This window comes from Botrytis sinoallii (genome assembly GCF_014898435.1).
Source record: "Botrytis sinoallii strain Bc 23 chromosome Unknown BSIN_031, whole genome shotgun sequence".
Lineage (NCBI taxonomy): Eukaryota > Fungi > Ascomycota > Leotiomycetes > Helotiales > Sclerotiniaceae > Botrytis > Botrytis sinoallii.
In genome coordinates this window covers 12,123-26,417 of record NW_024066058.1, presented here as the reverse complement: position 1 = coordinate 26,417, position 14,295 = coordinate 12,123, and the positions used below count along the sequence as shown (strand labels likewise).

Here is a 14,295-nt window from a genome sequence, read left to right as displayed (position 1 = left end):
CAAAGGGGTCAGTGCAACTATACAGAAAGTTGAGACTTAGTAAAAAGCAATCATCTGACAGCTCAAAATACATTCATCGTGTGAATCACACTTCTATGGTACATGTTTTATTTTGAAATACAAGTTAAGAACTGAAAGTGCTCATTATTCCAAGTGTTAATTATGCCAGATCCCCGAGTTCAACGCCCTTTCCGTTATCTATACCTCATTCTGGTCTTGGTCTTTTGGCGCCGTGTGGATTCTGCCAGTCACCACCAGCACTTTGATTTTGTTGAAAGAACGCAGGATTAAAGTGCGGTTGCATAGGTTGGAAACCATTCCCGCCTAATTTCTCGAGTCAGTGATAAATCCCGTAGTCCCTATGTGGTGTTTGATTTCAGCTGATAAGTAGTTGTTTCGACGTACCTTGCATTGCACCACCCATTTGTGCCATATTACCCATGTTCATAGGCATTCCCATTCCGCCCATTCCACCCATTGGCATACCTCCCATGGGCATGCCTCCCATCATGTTATTTCCCATTCCCCCTCGGCCGCCTCTCATACCTCCAGGGCCACCCCGCATGCCGCCCATCATGCCTCCACGATTGAATCCACCAAATTGATTTCCCATGGGATTTCCTTGAAACCCGCCACCCATTGAAGAATTAAAGCCCCCGCCCATGGATCCTCCTGAGCCTGAAAAGTTACGGTTGAAATTGCCTTGATTCATGTTGTTGTTCATACCTCCACGAGAAGAGTTGTATCCACCGCCACGACCGCGGAAATTACCACCAAAGTTGCCTGAAGTATGACTGCCCCTCTCACTGTTGTAACCTCCTGGTCCTGAGCTTGATCGACTATTTTGGCCTTCTTTCGTGGCGCGGGCTGGCGCGTCTTTAGGTAAGGTGCGGAATGGATTGATATTTGGATTGTGGAATGTAACTGTCTGCTTCTTCACATATTGGTGACCTTCACCGAAAGCGTCAATCTTTCGTTTCACTGCCGTTGCAGCTTGTTGGGACGTAAATTCCACATAGGCTTGTCTGTGCAGAGAGTCAGTAGATGCTCGGCATTGGAAGATACTGTGTGTAGCGAGTTACCCCTTGCTCTTTCCATTAACCTTGTGCTCGGAGAAAGTCATCTCCTTCAGCTCATCTTCGACTTGAGCCTGATTGATCCATCCCCGGATATCATCGTCGGTATTCCACCAATGTAATTCTGATATGAGCAAGGCCGTAGTCGCACCTTGATCGATTGGGCGATCGTCGGAGCCTTCCTTTCTCTTTACACCTTGTTGCTGAGGGGCCTGCTTGGGTATGTTGAGAATATCTCGTCCAGATTCGTCGGTACTCTTTATCTTTTGTTGACCTTCAGCGAGTTCATCCTTCTCATGACTAACCTTGATATCTACATAATCGTCATCTTGTTCTTCGTGTTTACCATTAGTTTCGGCAGCTGGTGCGACTGAAGGTTCAACGCCGTCAATCTTGACATCACCTTCATCATCTTTCTTGAAGATTGTGTCCTGTTCAGTGTTTGTATCTCCATAGATATCAATGTCGAACTCGTCATCAGCCATGGCGTCTGAATGTGCACACGAGGTACCTTGACTTTCAAGTGAAGTGTGAGTTTTGGTTGGAAAATGATGTTTTGTATTGCTTATGAACAGTTTGAGTTGATGTTATGCCACAGGAAAATGGATTCTGTGAGAAAATAGAAACAGGATCAGCGGGTGAAAACAGAAGAAGGGCCATTGGATGGCAGAGGTCAACGCATGTATAGCATTGGAAGCAGAGTCTGAAATACATGGGATAGAATTCAATGAATACGTACACTCCTAAAACCTGGAGGATATTGCTTCAATAAATGAGGTCAAAGTCCGAGAGCCTTCTTTGGCAACTACAGACAGAATGGAGATATAAGACGAAGCTCTGTGCTTGCAGTCTCTTTGAATTTGTGATGTAAAGAAGCCCAACAGATGAATAAACCTCCTATGCCGAAATATTGGAAGAAAGAGGCGAGGCAAGAAAAGTGTAATCCAGCCTGAAATTGAAAAGCAGAAATGAAGATGTCAGTTGTCCAAATGCCTTGTTCATCAATAGCAGAAGCACAGAGTAACCGAAGCCTTGCTGTACAATTCCGTCCCTCAAGTACCCTTCACGTCCAGTGTTTACTGATTTGCTTGTTTGGATTGGGTGTGTTGAGTTGAGCGGTGGGTGATTGATTGAATGCGACAGAATTCTCGAGTCGACGTGAAGGTTCGCAATTGATATCTCTCGTTGGGACTCTGAGGTACGAGTATAGTGCTTGACAACTGTAAGTCGAGTCGAGTGTGTGGGTGGTACTTGTGTTCACCATGAAATGAAAATCGATTCTGGAGGCAGGAAGTATCTATTGCTGTATTATCGAATTATATGGAAAGAAAGTTACAATATTCCAATGTTAGGCGCGGTATCGCGATGAGCTGAAATCCTAGTAGCTCGAGGGATCGATAATGGAGATACGAGGTGGGTATTTGAGGACGTAAAGATCACCGATTGAGAAAGGGCATGGAAAATAAAGAAGAAAGGAAGTTTGGGCACTTATACGTCGTTGTCGATGACGATGACAATAGCGACGACAATAGAGAGTTGAGGGAAGGGAAAGTTGGAATTCTTTCTTTGATTCTTTCTTTCTTCTCCTCTACGGTTGGATTTCGCGCGCCGCTGAGCTTCAAATACCTTTTAATGCCCAGTGCTAATTTGGTACCAGGAGCCAGGCAAGGTGCTGGTGCTGGTGCTGGTGCTAACTAAACCACTGTTCCTGCCCATGGCCGATGGTCTTAGGTAATCATTAAGTAATCAATATCATTGATGCCTGAGGCATGACACTCGCAGCCTCATGCCTCCAGCTACTCCTACCCAGTAGCTTTCGGATTTTGAAGGTTCTCATTGGATCAATTCACATGCTTTAATTTCTTGAGCCTACCTACCTTATCTGGCTTCTTCGAAATTTCCCCAGCTACCTAATATCTATTGGCTTCACTCGCAACGGAATTCAAAATCTCTGGTCAATCATACATACCATTCACTTTCAAGGTATCCAACATTGAAACGTCGGCCACAAATTAGTCCTTCAACAAAAGTATAATTCGAAACTCTCGAGGATCAATTGTCTACTTCCTCAATCCCACCCTCAACTCCTCAACCTCTTCACAACCATGGCAGACCAAATTCAAGAGTTTATGGAAATTCCAAGAGATTTCATCAAAGATGGTACTCAATTTGTCAACAAATGCACAAAGCGTAAGAATCAGTATTTTCCATTGGTTACAACGGGACGTGAGATTCTAACATATTATAGCTGATCGTCGCGAATTCCTCAACATCGCTCGAGCTGTAGCGATGGGATTTCTTATTATGGGAGCCGTTGGATACATCGTAAAATTGATCCATATACCACTCAACAACATATTGGTCGGTGGCGCATAGTTTGGGGATGGGCAACGGACGATGATTTCTGCACTACGGTGACTTGGTCGTTCGTGGGAAAGGGGGGCATTGAACCTGCACCGAACGAGGGCGAGATGGACGAGCTGTTGGCGTATAAATGGATGGAGTTTCTCACAAAATCTAAGGATGTATTATATTTGGCCTTGGTGGCAGTTACTGTTCCTGGCATTGCTTGCGCCTGGAACAAATGGTCCTGCATTTCCAAAGTTGAATGGGACTATATTAAATAAAATCCGGCACATTGTACAAAACAGCCACTGTAATGTTGTAGCCTTTTTTCCTTGTGAACACGTTGGATAAAAGTTGGAATAGCGTCGGAGTGATGCTTTACATCATCCCGGAATCATGATGGATTTAAATCACTGGCGATGCGTTCGGATTGGAAAACCATTTCAAACCCAAGTAGGTATGAATGTATCAGGAAATGCCTTACCATGAGTGGATAAGCTGGCAATAGATATGAATTATCGATACTCTATTTACCATGAAGCCAAAGTATAGTGTTAGCTTGGAGTCTGAAAACTTACAATGCCTCTTTCCAACTTCATCTCTGACGCTTAGCTCATTAACGAGATGATTGAAGGTGCGCTGCAAAAGATGAAAGGGGAATGAGCAGAAGAGGCGCACAATGGGGGTCACTATCAACGGGTGTGTCCAGTACAGGGATGGCACATTACTCTACCAGTAATCCATCATTTGATGGAGTAATGTTTACTAGTTTGTCAGAAGCTATTTAGGGTGGGTGGGTTGAGAAGATATGAACAACAAGATGTAAGAATGTAAGGAAGTGCGACAATGGTGACTCGGGGTATAAAACAGATGTTGAATGGTAGAGAAAGGTAAATAAGTAGATGACAATGCTGGAGGGGGTGGATGCTCGATACCAAAATCGAGGAGAGCAGATCAAGTCCATAGTTAAGCTAGTTATTGCTAGCGCGAGATGTATTGAAAAGACAAACTGGACGATAGTATGGCGTTATACTCGTTATGGTCGAGTGCGATTATTCAGAGAATACCTAAGCTCGAGCTCAGATATTCAGTTGTACTAGATGACATGAAAGCATGAGGATATATTCTCAAAATTATTCTGCTAAGTTCATTTCGAGAATGTATTTCAAAAACGTCTTCATCATCGGATTTAAATGGATTTAAGTACATGTGATAAGAAACTCCGAGGCACTGATAAGAATAATGACCCTCTTCCACGTACTCCACCCCACTGACAAAGCATCCTCACCTCATGATATCACTACACTTTCCCTTCTACCAATACATTTGGAGCAGCAAGCTTCAATTCTGATATATCTCTAATACATACAACATTATACCAGTTACTGATACTAGTTAACGGGTGATGAACGTCACTCGCTGTCATTCAACTCCCAGGAAATCTAGATCCATCTAAAATGAACTTGAAGTGCAACAAGTAGTGCATTGTTGTGGAATACCTACCTCTCTCTCTTTGCCACCTACGTTGTTCACTACCCCATACAATACTACTGAAAATTTCTTGTTTGTTGTTTTGCTCCGAAGAAGCATTGGAAAGTAGGCGTGTCAATCTACTCGTGCTCTACTATTCTCAATGGCTTCCCAGAGAAGCGCATCAGGTGCCTTACCGCCAGATAATTCCTTGGCCGGGAATGGAGAGGGGGATGATTCAAATCTTATAGTAGAAGATAGAGACGACGAAGAAGAGGAAGAAAATGCAGATGATGATTATGCCGACGAGCAGGATGAGGATGATGAGATTGATGATGATGACGAAGATGACGATGACGATGAAGTTGGTTTTGGTAAGTCTAGACTATCATTGCATTTGAAACTCTCCTAGTCAAGGTGTACTGACATATATCGCCCATCTTTCAGATGTGCAAGTTGAAATTGAGGACGATGAAGACGAAGGTGCCACCGCAGTCGATCATAGTGAGGTCTACACATTCTTCACCTTGCTCCAGACCATCTGGCTTATACTCCGATTCCATTTAGCTACACGAACAAGATATCTTCTACGGGTCTTAGCCGCCCATCCAGATGTTCGAAATATTATACGCTTTACCACTGACCTCGACGAGGACGAGCTCGCTTTGTGGCCACGAAGGCGTAGGAGAAGTACAACCGATCCAAATAGGTTCCCTAAAGTGCCAAGCATTGTTGGGGAAGAACTAATGGCGTCGGGTGATTTTGGATCCAATGATGCACAAACTCCAGGCAGAGATGATCATATTAGGGGCCGAAAGCGTTTGGCAAGAAGAATATTAGACCGAGAAATAGCATCAGGGAACTTTGCAGCCCAGGTGATAAATCGGAAAACAATGGCACAAGTGAGCAACACACAGGCAGGCTTATTTCTAGGCAGTAAACTAATAGAATCCCAGGAAATGTTACCATCTTCGAATGCCGATACCATAATCAATTACGATGAGCCCGTTTATTCAGGTCAATTTTCGGATGACGGCAACTTCTTCTTTGCCGTCACCAAGGATTTCAAAGTCCGCATGTATGATACATCCAACCCTTATAAGTGGCGGTACTATAAGACTGTAAGCTACCCTTATGGGCAATGTAAGTACAATCTTTTCGTACTATGGCTTATTTCGGTCCCAACACATGTTCTATCCGCGTCTTCGTTAATTCCCGTTGAGCCCGTAGAGTAACTCGAGTATTGACAGTCATTAGGGACCCTTACTGATGCTTCACTGAGCCCTGACAACAAATATCTCGCTTACACCTCCATACGTAGCACTGTTTGTCTCGCTCCGACAGATCCAAATGATATGGGAGATCCCTATAATCTGGAGCTCGGTGATCCTGCCACTAGTTTCCGAAATCCTAGGCTCGATCGGCGAGGGTCATTTGGTATTTGGTCGATTCGATTTTCTGGTGACGGACGTGAGCTTGTTGCTGGAACCACAGGCGGTTCCATTGTTGTATATGACATAGAAAGTCGTCGTCCACTTCATAGGATATTTGGGCATGATGAAGATGTCAATGCAGTATGTTTTGCCGACAAGTCATCGCCTCACATTCTTTACTCTGGATCAGATGATACAACTATCAAGGTGTGGGATACCAGGAGTATGGGCGATAGTCGAGAAGCGGGTGCATTTATTGGTCATATTGAGGGGTTAACGTATCTCGATAGCAAAGGAGACGGTCGTAAGTTTTTCATTCGTGGGTTTTCAAGAATGGTGCGCTAAAACTTTTAAGGCTATATCCTCAGCAATGGTAAGGACCAGAGCATGAAGCTATGGGACTTGCGTATGGTCATGAGTTCGGCTCAATTTTCCAACATCAGGGCAAATGAACGTCGCCCCGGAACAAACTTTGATTATCGATGGGGACGTTATGATGAAGATGATTGGTACCACGATAAAAATGATAATTCTTTGGTCACATTCAGAGGCCATAGGGTAATGCGGACTCTGATTAGATGTCATTTCTCTCCGCCTGGAAGTACTAATTCAAGATATGTCTATTCTGGAAGTGAAGACGGGAAAGTGTACATATGGAATATGGACGCAACGCTTGCGGGCAAAGTCGATGTTTTCCAGGCAACGAAGAATACAAGGCCGCCCCCACCTGGTCAATGGCACGGGGGGTGGCATGGAGGATGGCGTGACGATATAGATGAAGTAAATAGTCCGAGGTGGAAAACAGTAGTTAGAGATGCTAGTTGGCATCCCACTGCTCCCATGATCGCTGGTAGGTCCACCTATTTCAATACTAATTCTTTTCGGCTAACAAATTTCAGCATCTGCGTGGAACGGTTATGGTACTGAGCAGGGCACCGTCACCACCCATTCTTGGAATGAGGGTGCTGAAGACGATGAAGCCGAACCTAAAATGGGATTAAGGGTAAATGCGAAGTTAGAACATGATTCTCACCTTTACCCAGCCCACTCAGGCCGCAACGAAAGAATTCGAAATCTCAACAGTCTCTTGCCGAATGCTGATGACGATGAAGACGACGATGACGATTAGGGCATATTCAGGAGGGAATTCACAGTTTGTAGTGTTGGGCGATATACTGTAAGGAGTCGTTGGGTGTCGATGTATTAGACTTCTTTCAGAATTTTCCAATATCATAAATCCTGCCATCTTTGAAACTTGGAGCTATTCACAATGGTATCTAGTTGTAGAAGTGCTTCAATATTCGTATAAGACCACATGAAAGCTGCAAAAGTATCACTGTACAACGTGTGCCCCATCGTGCATGTAAAGTTAGTGTGAGCTCGATATTTTAAAGTTGTAGATACTTGTGATACTAATATAGAGGAGCCGCTGATAGACTGGTCTATGCCAATTACGCTTGCTGCCCGCACCATTCCGGGGCGACATTTTCAAATCATGGTCTATAAGGAGTGGGAAGACAAGTTATCTATTATTGTAATTTGGCATTTTGTGAAATGAGGAATCACGATGCAACACTCGTCTCTCGGTGTCCGTACTGTCTAAAACAGCAGTCGTATGCACACGGGGTGGAAGTGGATGGGCAAGTATAATGAGCCATGGAAAACTCGTGGGCCTACTTAAAAGGATTACAGGTCGGTCATTGTGGCTGGGATTCGCGTTCATTTCTTCATTTCTTTTGATGAAGCCTCTTGACCGGTCACGGCGTCCATTGGTTTTGGTCTTCCAGTAATCGAGAGATGTCCATCTCTCCAATATAAGGGAATGGGGGCGGAGGCCAATCAAAAGACTGTGAGAATGACAAGCTGTCCGTAGGTTCTGCGGTAGGCTATCTGGTGTTAATAGAAGAGTGTTAAGTGGGAAATTGGAATAAGATGGATGGTAACTTTACCTTTAATATCTCATGATTCAAAGCAAATGTAGTTGAATCGATTGTGGCGTGATTGGATGTGTTAGACAGGTCCTCAACCTGTGTAGGCTTGCTCTGAGACTGTGATGCTGTCCGAGTAGTGTCGTCCTCCCCGGATCTAAACAGTTCAGGATGCTTATTCCTGAGGCGGTCTCTAAGATCAGTAGGCTGTCGGTCCTGAAGGTTGAATTGAGGATCTCTCTGTATCCTTGTCCACGCAGGCCCATAAATATTATAACCTTCCCTAATTTCACGATCGTCTTGGTTGGAGAAGGGTCGTTTCTTCCTCCGATCTGACTGTTTGAATGGCGCCTTTATTCCTAGCTCTTGAAGGGATGTAAGATTTCTCCGATGGTTTCGAGGCTTTCGCCCAGGATTAGAGCCAGAGTTGACAAGTCTCATCAGCCTCTTGATCTTCACCAGTCATGAAATTTCCGGTCAATGGGTCGAAAGTTACCAATTCTGTTTTTGACTGTGCTTTTGCACTCTCTGCCTTGGTACCAGTATGATAGTTTCCAGAATTGCGGCTTCCGGCTCTAAGTTCTTCTGGACAACAAGTTCTAAAGCGATCTTTCAGGTCTACTCCTGACCTATTGTTGAAAGTGAACTTGGGATCTTCTAATATATCCATCCACCTCCCCACGCCATACTTATCGACACCAAGCAGCAGGTTGTTCGTCTCGTCTTCGGACCACTTTTTCCTCGTCTTTACGTCTTTTCTCTTTTTCTTCGTACTGGCTTTCTGGCCCAAGGACTTCCTGGGTCGTTGCTACGATCACACCATCTGTTTTAAATCCTCCCTCATTTCTGTGACTTTGGGAGCCAAAGCATTCAAGGTATTTCTCCCATGACTATCGTGAAATGAGCTTGATGCAATAGGCGGGAACAATGCAGCCTGAGGGGGCGGTTCATGTAAGCCGATGATGATAGGTGGCACCACTTGTTTATTTGATCTTTGCTTTTTGGGTGGTCCTAGGGCAATTGAACAAACTCATCACTCCCATTTTCCCTATGTTGTTGCTTTTTGGGATGTAGTGGTCTTGCGGTGCCAGTGTTGTCATCTAAAATCTTTCGCAGAGATTGCGGAGAAGAACTACCCAATGTTCGTTCAATTGCACTAATGTCCTTTCCTATACCCGCATTCCCTATTCGCAAACCCTCTTCTGAGTCTCGATAATTGACTTCATTGTCGTCAAGTGGAGCAATGGACGAGGAATGCTGCGATACTTGTGATGATGGCTCACTAGATCGTGTTCCAGCATTGTGTTCTAAAATAAGCGGTCGGTGAGAAGTTTGCAGAATGTTTCGATCGTGCAATGGAGGAAGTTCTAAAGAGGGGGAGTTTGTGATGGCTTCAGATGCATCGTTATTAAGAATAGACATTAAATGGGGCTCAATAGTTGTACGCATTATGTTGTCATGGATCCGACATATTGTGAAGACGTTAAAATTGGTAATTTTTCTCTTGTATGATGATGAATGGGTATGTAGAGAACACAAAAGAAATCGCCCCAGAAACAAGAGTCAAGAGTCAAGAATAGAAGAATGAAAGAATGAAAGGATGAAACGAGGAAGGAAGTAGGTAAAGTAGTAGATTGCTGATAGATAGATGAATGATATATGATGTATGTATGATGTGAACTTTATCAATAAGTTTCAATGACTTTTCAATCTAGTTCGTCCTAGATGATGGACCTCACCAATCACACATAATTACTAAGAATAAAGTTTCCCGCACGTTACTAGTGGATGAAAATCAATACTACTTTGTTGAAGTTGATACTATAACAAATCACTTATTTATTAAAGTCATTACAATATACGATTTTAGATTATACTATCTTTTTAACTTATCATTAAGGAATATTTAGCTATTAAAGAAAGAAAAAATAAATTCTCTATATAGTTATCGTTAATATAAAAGTATAGAGAGAAGTCTTTAATATTAATAATGTTATACGAGTATAAATCAAAAGATTCCTTTATATTAATTAGTATAATCATGAAAAAATTATCTATTCTGTTCAAGTAAGAATAATTCAAAATCTCGTATTATTTAGTGAATTCATATAGAGCTTAGATAACCCCTTCCCTCTACTTCCAATCGCACCGACTAAGCCTCCTTCAATCAAAATATTCACTAAATTGTTATACAGCTACAATACTTCTAGACCTTCAAACTTAACCCGCTTCAATGGATACTCTTCACCATCACAAGCTGCAAAAGTGCAGAGCAGCTTCGGTATACGACTACATCTGAAAGGATAATCTTAACATAGGTACTGACACGGTCCTACTTTATCTACAAAATATTTCAACATTGATACATCACCATAGCTGCACAGCAATCAATAAACATGGCTTCGATCTTGCCACTCTTCCCAAAGTTTGTCTTCACAGTCTTGGAACCTATTTCACTGTAAGTTTGTATTTGACATTTGCAATATTGATATCAACATACTGATTAGGACATAGTTTAGCTGCTTTTATAGTTGCAATGATCTCCCCAGAGTGGTTTATTCAGGAGCAGGTTGTAATTTCGCGTCACCTACCTATTAGTGATAATGCACGGGCTGTTGCGCTACAACTAGCCATGGTATATCTTCTGATGGCCATGGTAGAAATCGCCATTCTTAGCGGTACGCAGGAGTCGAAAGTCGTTAGGAACTATCTCTTTGCTTGTTGGTTGGGTGATATTGGTCATTTTTTTGTTACCTACCGTGTCTTGGGATGGGAAAGGGTCGGAAATGTCACTCAATGGAATTCAATGACTTTTGGAAATATAGGAGTAACGGTAAGACCACTCTCAATCTGTACTTTTCATGCGGTGGAATTCGATGTCTAACATGTAGCAGGTATTCTTGTTCTTGACACGTTCGGCCTATCTTCTTGGCCTGTTCGGCCCACACAAGAAAGGTGCCGCAAAGCTTGCTTGAGATGAGACCATTTGGAATGAGCCCCGAGGCTTAAGGAAAGAATACAAGCATGATATGGCCAGCCCATGAGTCGTTCCACCATTAGTCGACTGGCGAATACATCGATTTGATTTGGGCAACATTACAAGAGGAACTTTCCGCTAATGCTCGTTGGACCGTAATCAGTCATATAAATGGATACTCAATAACAACTTTATATCTTGACGCCGTGTTCTGTACTACTAAATGATTTCAATGCTTATCGGTGAACATAATGTAATGGTTGCTCATGAGTATGTAAAACAAAGAGGCGATGCTGCTAGAAAAGCTCAACTTGAAACGTTCATTACTGACGACATACGTGCCCTATCTACAAATACAGGCCGAACCAATAGCTAACTATGTGTGTCGTGTTACAATTCACGCCACAATAGTAAAGTCGAAGATTGAAGAACATGATGGCTCATGCCTCAGAGTGTTTTGTGACCAATGTGCGTGACTGTTATGAACAGTAGAGTATCTCACACAGATCAATCTTCCCTGTCACTATCATCCCTCCGAGGCTCGAAGTTAAGCTGTTGCAATTTTCAGCATGGTGTTTGCAGTGTAAAATTGGCAAAACTTACCGTATTTTCCGTTGTACAACTCATGATGGTTGTCATTATCATTCTGATCTCTAAGAATTCTTAGATTTGACGCACGGCCACCTCCTACTGATGCACTAGGTCCAGCCATCTGTTCTGTGTCCGATGCAGCAGCCGAACCACCAACAATGCCACCAAGAGTAGCCAATACTCTATTGACACCCCAGGCGCCGAGGCCGTATCCAGCAGCAATTCCTCTAGATAAAATGCCACTTGATTCTGTTGCTTCATAAGCCGAAGTATATGTTGGAACCGGAACAATGATAAGTCTGTTGCCTCCATATTAGTGTCCAAGAGTATCGATCAGCCTAAGGCTGTATGGGCCTAAGTGAAATGTTACTCACGTAGCGCTTGGAAACAGACCTAACGATGCTATGGGTTGACTCTCATCGGTCATTGAGAGGGTTTTGTTTGGCAAAGGCGTACAAACGTGCTTGAATATATAAGGCACGTCATCCTTTTGTTGACTATCAATCCACTAGTCATCGTCAGAATTGCCATTTATTGTCTTCAGGTACACAAAAGTTGTTGATGATCCAGTTTTTCAATACCCTAGGAAAATATCATTGGTGCTTTAATGGACTTCTTCACATTACCTTTCTCACGTCACCACTTAGGGTACTGGTGCTAGAAAATCTGGAACGTATGGAAGATCCATCAAAGAGTCTGATCTGAAGGGCACAATCCTGTGCCTTTGACACCGGGCTTAGTGTGGATGTGTCTCTGTCGCTGGATGCCATTGGCTGTTCTGTGGAGTGATTACTACGATTAGGCTTGCGTCCTGCATCGTTTCGTCTTCTTGCTTTGTCACTCTCAATGAGTGCAAGAATACGCGCTCGCTCTTCTCTAGCCTCTTGCTGACGCTTCTTTTGAATCGCAGCATAACTAACGGTTTCCGCCGCTTGAGATGGGTTTCCAAAGTGATCTTCCGCAGTGGCCTTTGAATCTTCAGGTAGTTTGCCTTTGGGGTCTCTAGGAAGAGAGCTCGAGCTCGGTTGGCCAGTAGCATTATTACGAATTGATTGTAAAACGGACGTAGAACCGTTGTTCGGATTCCCAGTGGGTGGAACACCCGATGATTGGCCTTCGGTGGTACGTCGTTCTGGATTCTCCAAGGTTCGCGTTCCATTTGGTGAAATAGGGCGATCATTCTCGACATTCCTCTGGTTAGACGTAGATTCCAAGGCTTTCTTGAATCGTGTCAAAAAGTCGTCTTTGGTTATGCCTGCACTTAAATATTCTTTGAGTTCTCCATTCCTGTGGGCCCAAAGGTCAGCACTCCCAACACATTTTTTTACTGCCTACAGGTAACCGTAGAAGAAATAGCAAGGCCAAATAGCATTGAAGCAGAAGAAGCAGACGCATGTCTGTATAAGGGGAAAGCGTGACTATTCGCGAATCCATGCAACTTCAACATGAACAGAAAGACGCGTTTTGTTACACTTGAACATTTGAGATAAAGCACCATCCTTAAGAATGCACGATTGATTTATGCCCCATACTTATAAAATCTGCCCGTCCGTGTGCATTAAGATATACCGAATGAAAGAATGAGTTAATCGTGCTCACCGTATAGCAACAAGAGTTGGAGCTTTTGGGATAGGAAAGATTGCAGCGAGATAGTTGGCTTCTTCAGAACCAGCACTGAGGCGCAGCAAAACTGTTCTTTCTTGTAGGTGAGAACTTAACTAGACAGCGATTTAGCATCTAGCAAGAGGGGTTCACCATTCTCAAATTACCTCGGAATCTCGTAAGAAATCATCTTCCCAGAGTCTGCTTTCTTCGTTGCCATCTATTGGGCACGTGGTCATTACATCGATCGAGTGAAAACGTGAGAGGAATGGTATTTACTCGTTACGAAACATGCAACAAGTTTAGATTCCGCTAAAGCCTTGCTGATCCCGCTATTAATACCACCGGTGTAAAACATTGCCGCCGCTGTCATATACCGAAATCGCTAAACAATATATTTCTTGGATGACTTTGCAGAAGTGGGGAGGTATATCGATTTCCAGCGTCAATATGGAGACCGTATTATGAAGACCGGCTCTAGCTATGAGGGCGAAAAATGTAAACAGGTATGGTTATCTGGCGTGAGCAAGTCAATGGATCGTTGAGGGGAAGTACAAATAGTTGATTTCTTTACTGTAGTGTCCTTGATTGTGAGTGAATGGAACAGTGTAAATGTCACCTGGTATTCAAGATGTTTATGAGGGTAGATATGATTGCTTCAATCCTAGACGATATGATGTGGTATGATATCTTGATGGAAAGAGTTGTGGTGACAGAGTAAATAGATGTTCTAGGTGGATTCTGGGTACTGGGTAGTAGGAAGGCATTTGATACCCTTCAAATTACCTATGCAATCACAAAGGTTCAGGTGGCTTGTGTGGCGAGTGTGGCTGACAACCGCTCAAACAAGTACCCCGGCCTTCCTAGGTAAT

The 14,295-nt window shown here is 43.3% G+C and overlaps 7 protein-coding genes across 7 annotated transcripts; 3 read left to right on the top strand and 4 right to left on the bottom strand.

Annotated features, from left to right (window-relative positions):
- Positions 1-205: 205 nt before the first annotated feature.
- EAF02_011275 (uncharacterized protein) lies at positions 206-1,561 on the bottom strand (the record flags this gene model as incomplete). The annotated part of the gene is made up of 3 exons (XM_038907322.1): positions 206-324; positions 406-1,025; positions 1,083-1,561. The coding sequence occupies 3 exons, from the start codon at positions 1,559-1,561 to the stop codon at positions 206-208; spliced, it is 1,218 nt and encodes a 405-aa protein (XP_038752802.1).
- Positions 1,562-3,181: 1,620 nt separating this feature from the next.
- EAF02_011274 (uncharacterized protein) lies at positions 3,182-3,452 on the top strand (the record flags this gene model as incomplete). The annotated part of the gene is made up of 2 exons (XM_038907321.1): positions 3,182-3,266; positions 3,325-3,452. The coding sequence occupies 2 exons, from the start codon at positions 3,182-3,184 to the stop codon at positions 3,450-3,452; spliced, it is 213 nt and encodes a 70-aa protein (XP_038752801.1).
- A 1,603-nt stretch (positions 3,453-5,055) lies between these two features.
- On the top strand, positions 5,056-7,454 carry EAF02_011273 (uncharacterized protein; the record flags this gene model as incomplete). The annotated part of the gene is made up of 7 exons (XM_038907320.1): positions 5,056-5,266; positions 5,340-5,396; positions 5,460-5,794; positions 5,849-6,035; positions 6,150-6,629; positions 6,681-7,175; positions 7,225-7,454. 7 exons carry the CDS (start codon positions 5,056-5,058, stop codon positions 7,452-7,454), a joined length of 1,995 nt encoding a protein of 664 aa, XP_038752800.1.
- A 628-nt stretch (positions 7,455-8,082) lies between these two features.
- EAF02_011272 (uncharacterized protein) lies at positions 8,083-8,694 on the bottom strand (the record flags this gene model as incomplete). Its single annotated transcript, XM_038907319.1, has 2 exons — positions 8,083-8,211; positions 8,275-8,694. The coding sequence occupies 2 exons, from the start codon at positions 8,692-8,694 to the stop codon at positions 8,083-8,085; spliced, it is 549 nt and encodes a 182-aa protein (XP_038752799.1).
- Positions 8,669-9,702, bottom strand: EAF02_011271 (uncharacterized protein; the record flags this gene model as incomplete). Its single annotated transcript, XM_038907318.1, has 3 exons — positions 8,669-8,882; positions 8,953-9,099; positions 9,284-9,702. The coding sequence occupies 3 exons, from the start codon at positions 9,700-9,702 to the stop codon at positions 8,669-8,671; spliced, it is 780 nt and encodes a 259-aa protein (XP_038752798.1).
- Positions 9,703-10,384: 682 nt separating this feature from the next.
- On the bottom strand, positions 10,385-14,158 carry EAF02_011269 (uncharacterized protein). The gene is made up of 10 exons (XM_038907316.1): positions 13,998-14,158; positions 13,703-13,939; positions 13,591-13,643; positions 13,421-13,539; positions 12,448-13,108; positions 12,196-12,329; positions 11,834-12,120; positions 11,145-11,782; positions 10,768-11,084; positions 10,385-10,711 (listed from the first exon to the last, which is right to left on the bottom strand). Exons 2-8 carry the CDS (start codon positions 13,794-13,796, stop codon positions 11,778-11,780), a joined length of 1,353 nt encoding a protein of 450 aa, XP_038752796.1. The 5' UTR covers positions 13,797-13,939; positions 13,998-14,158; the 3' UTR covers positions 10,385-10,711; positions 10,768-11,084; positions 11,145-11,777.
- Positions 10,650-11,228, top strand: EAF02_011270 (uncharacterized protein; the record flags this gene model as incomplete). The annotated part of the gene is made up of 3 exons (XM_038907317.1): positions 10,650-10,711; positions 10,768-11,086; positions 11,148-11,228. 3 exons carry the CDS (start codon positions 10,650-10,652, stop codon positions 11,226-11,228), a joined length of 462 nt encoding a protein of 153 aa, XP_038752797.1.
- Positions 14,159-14,295: the final 137 nt, after the last annotated feature.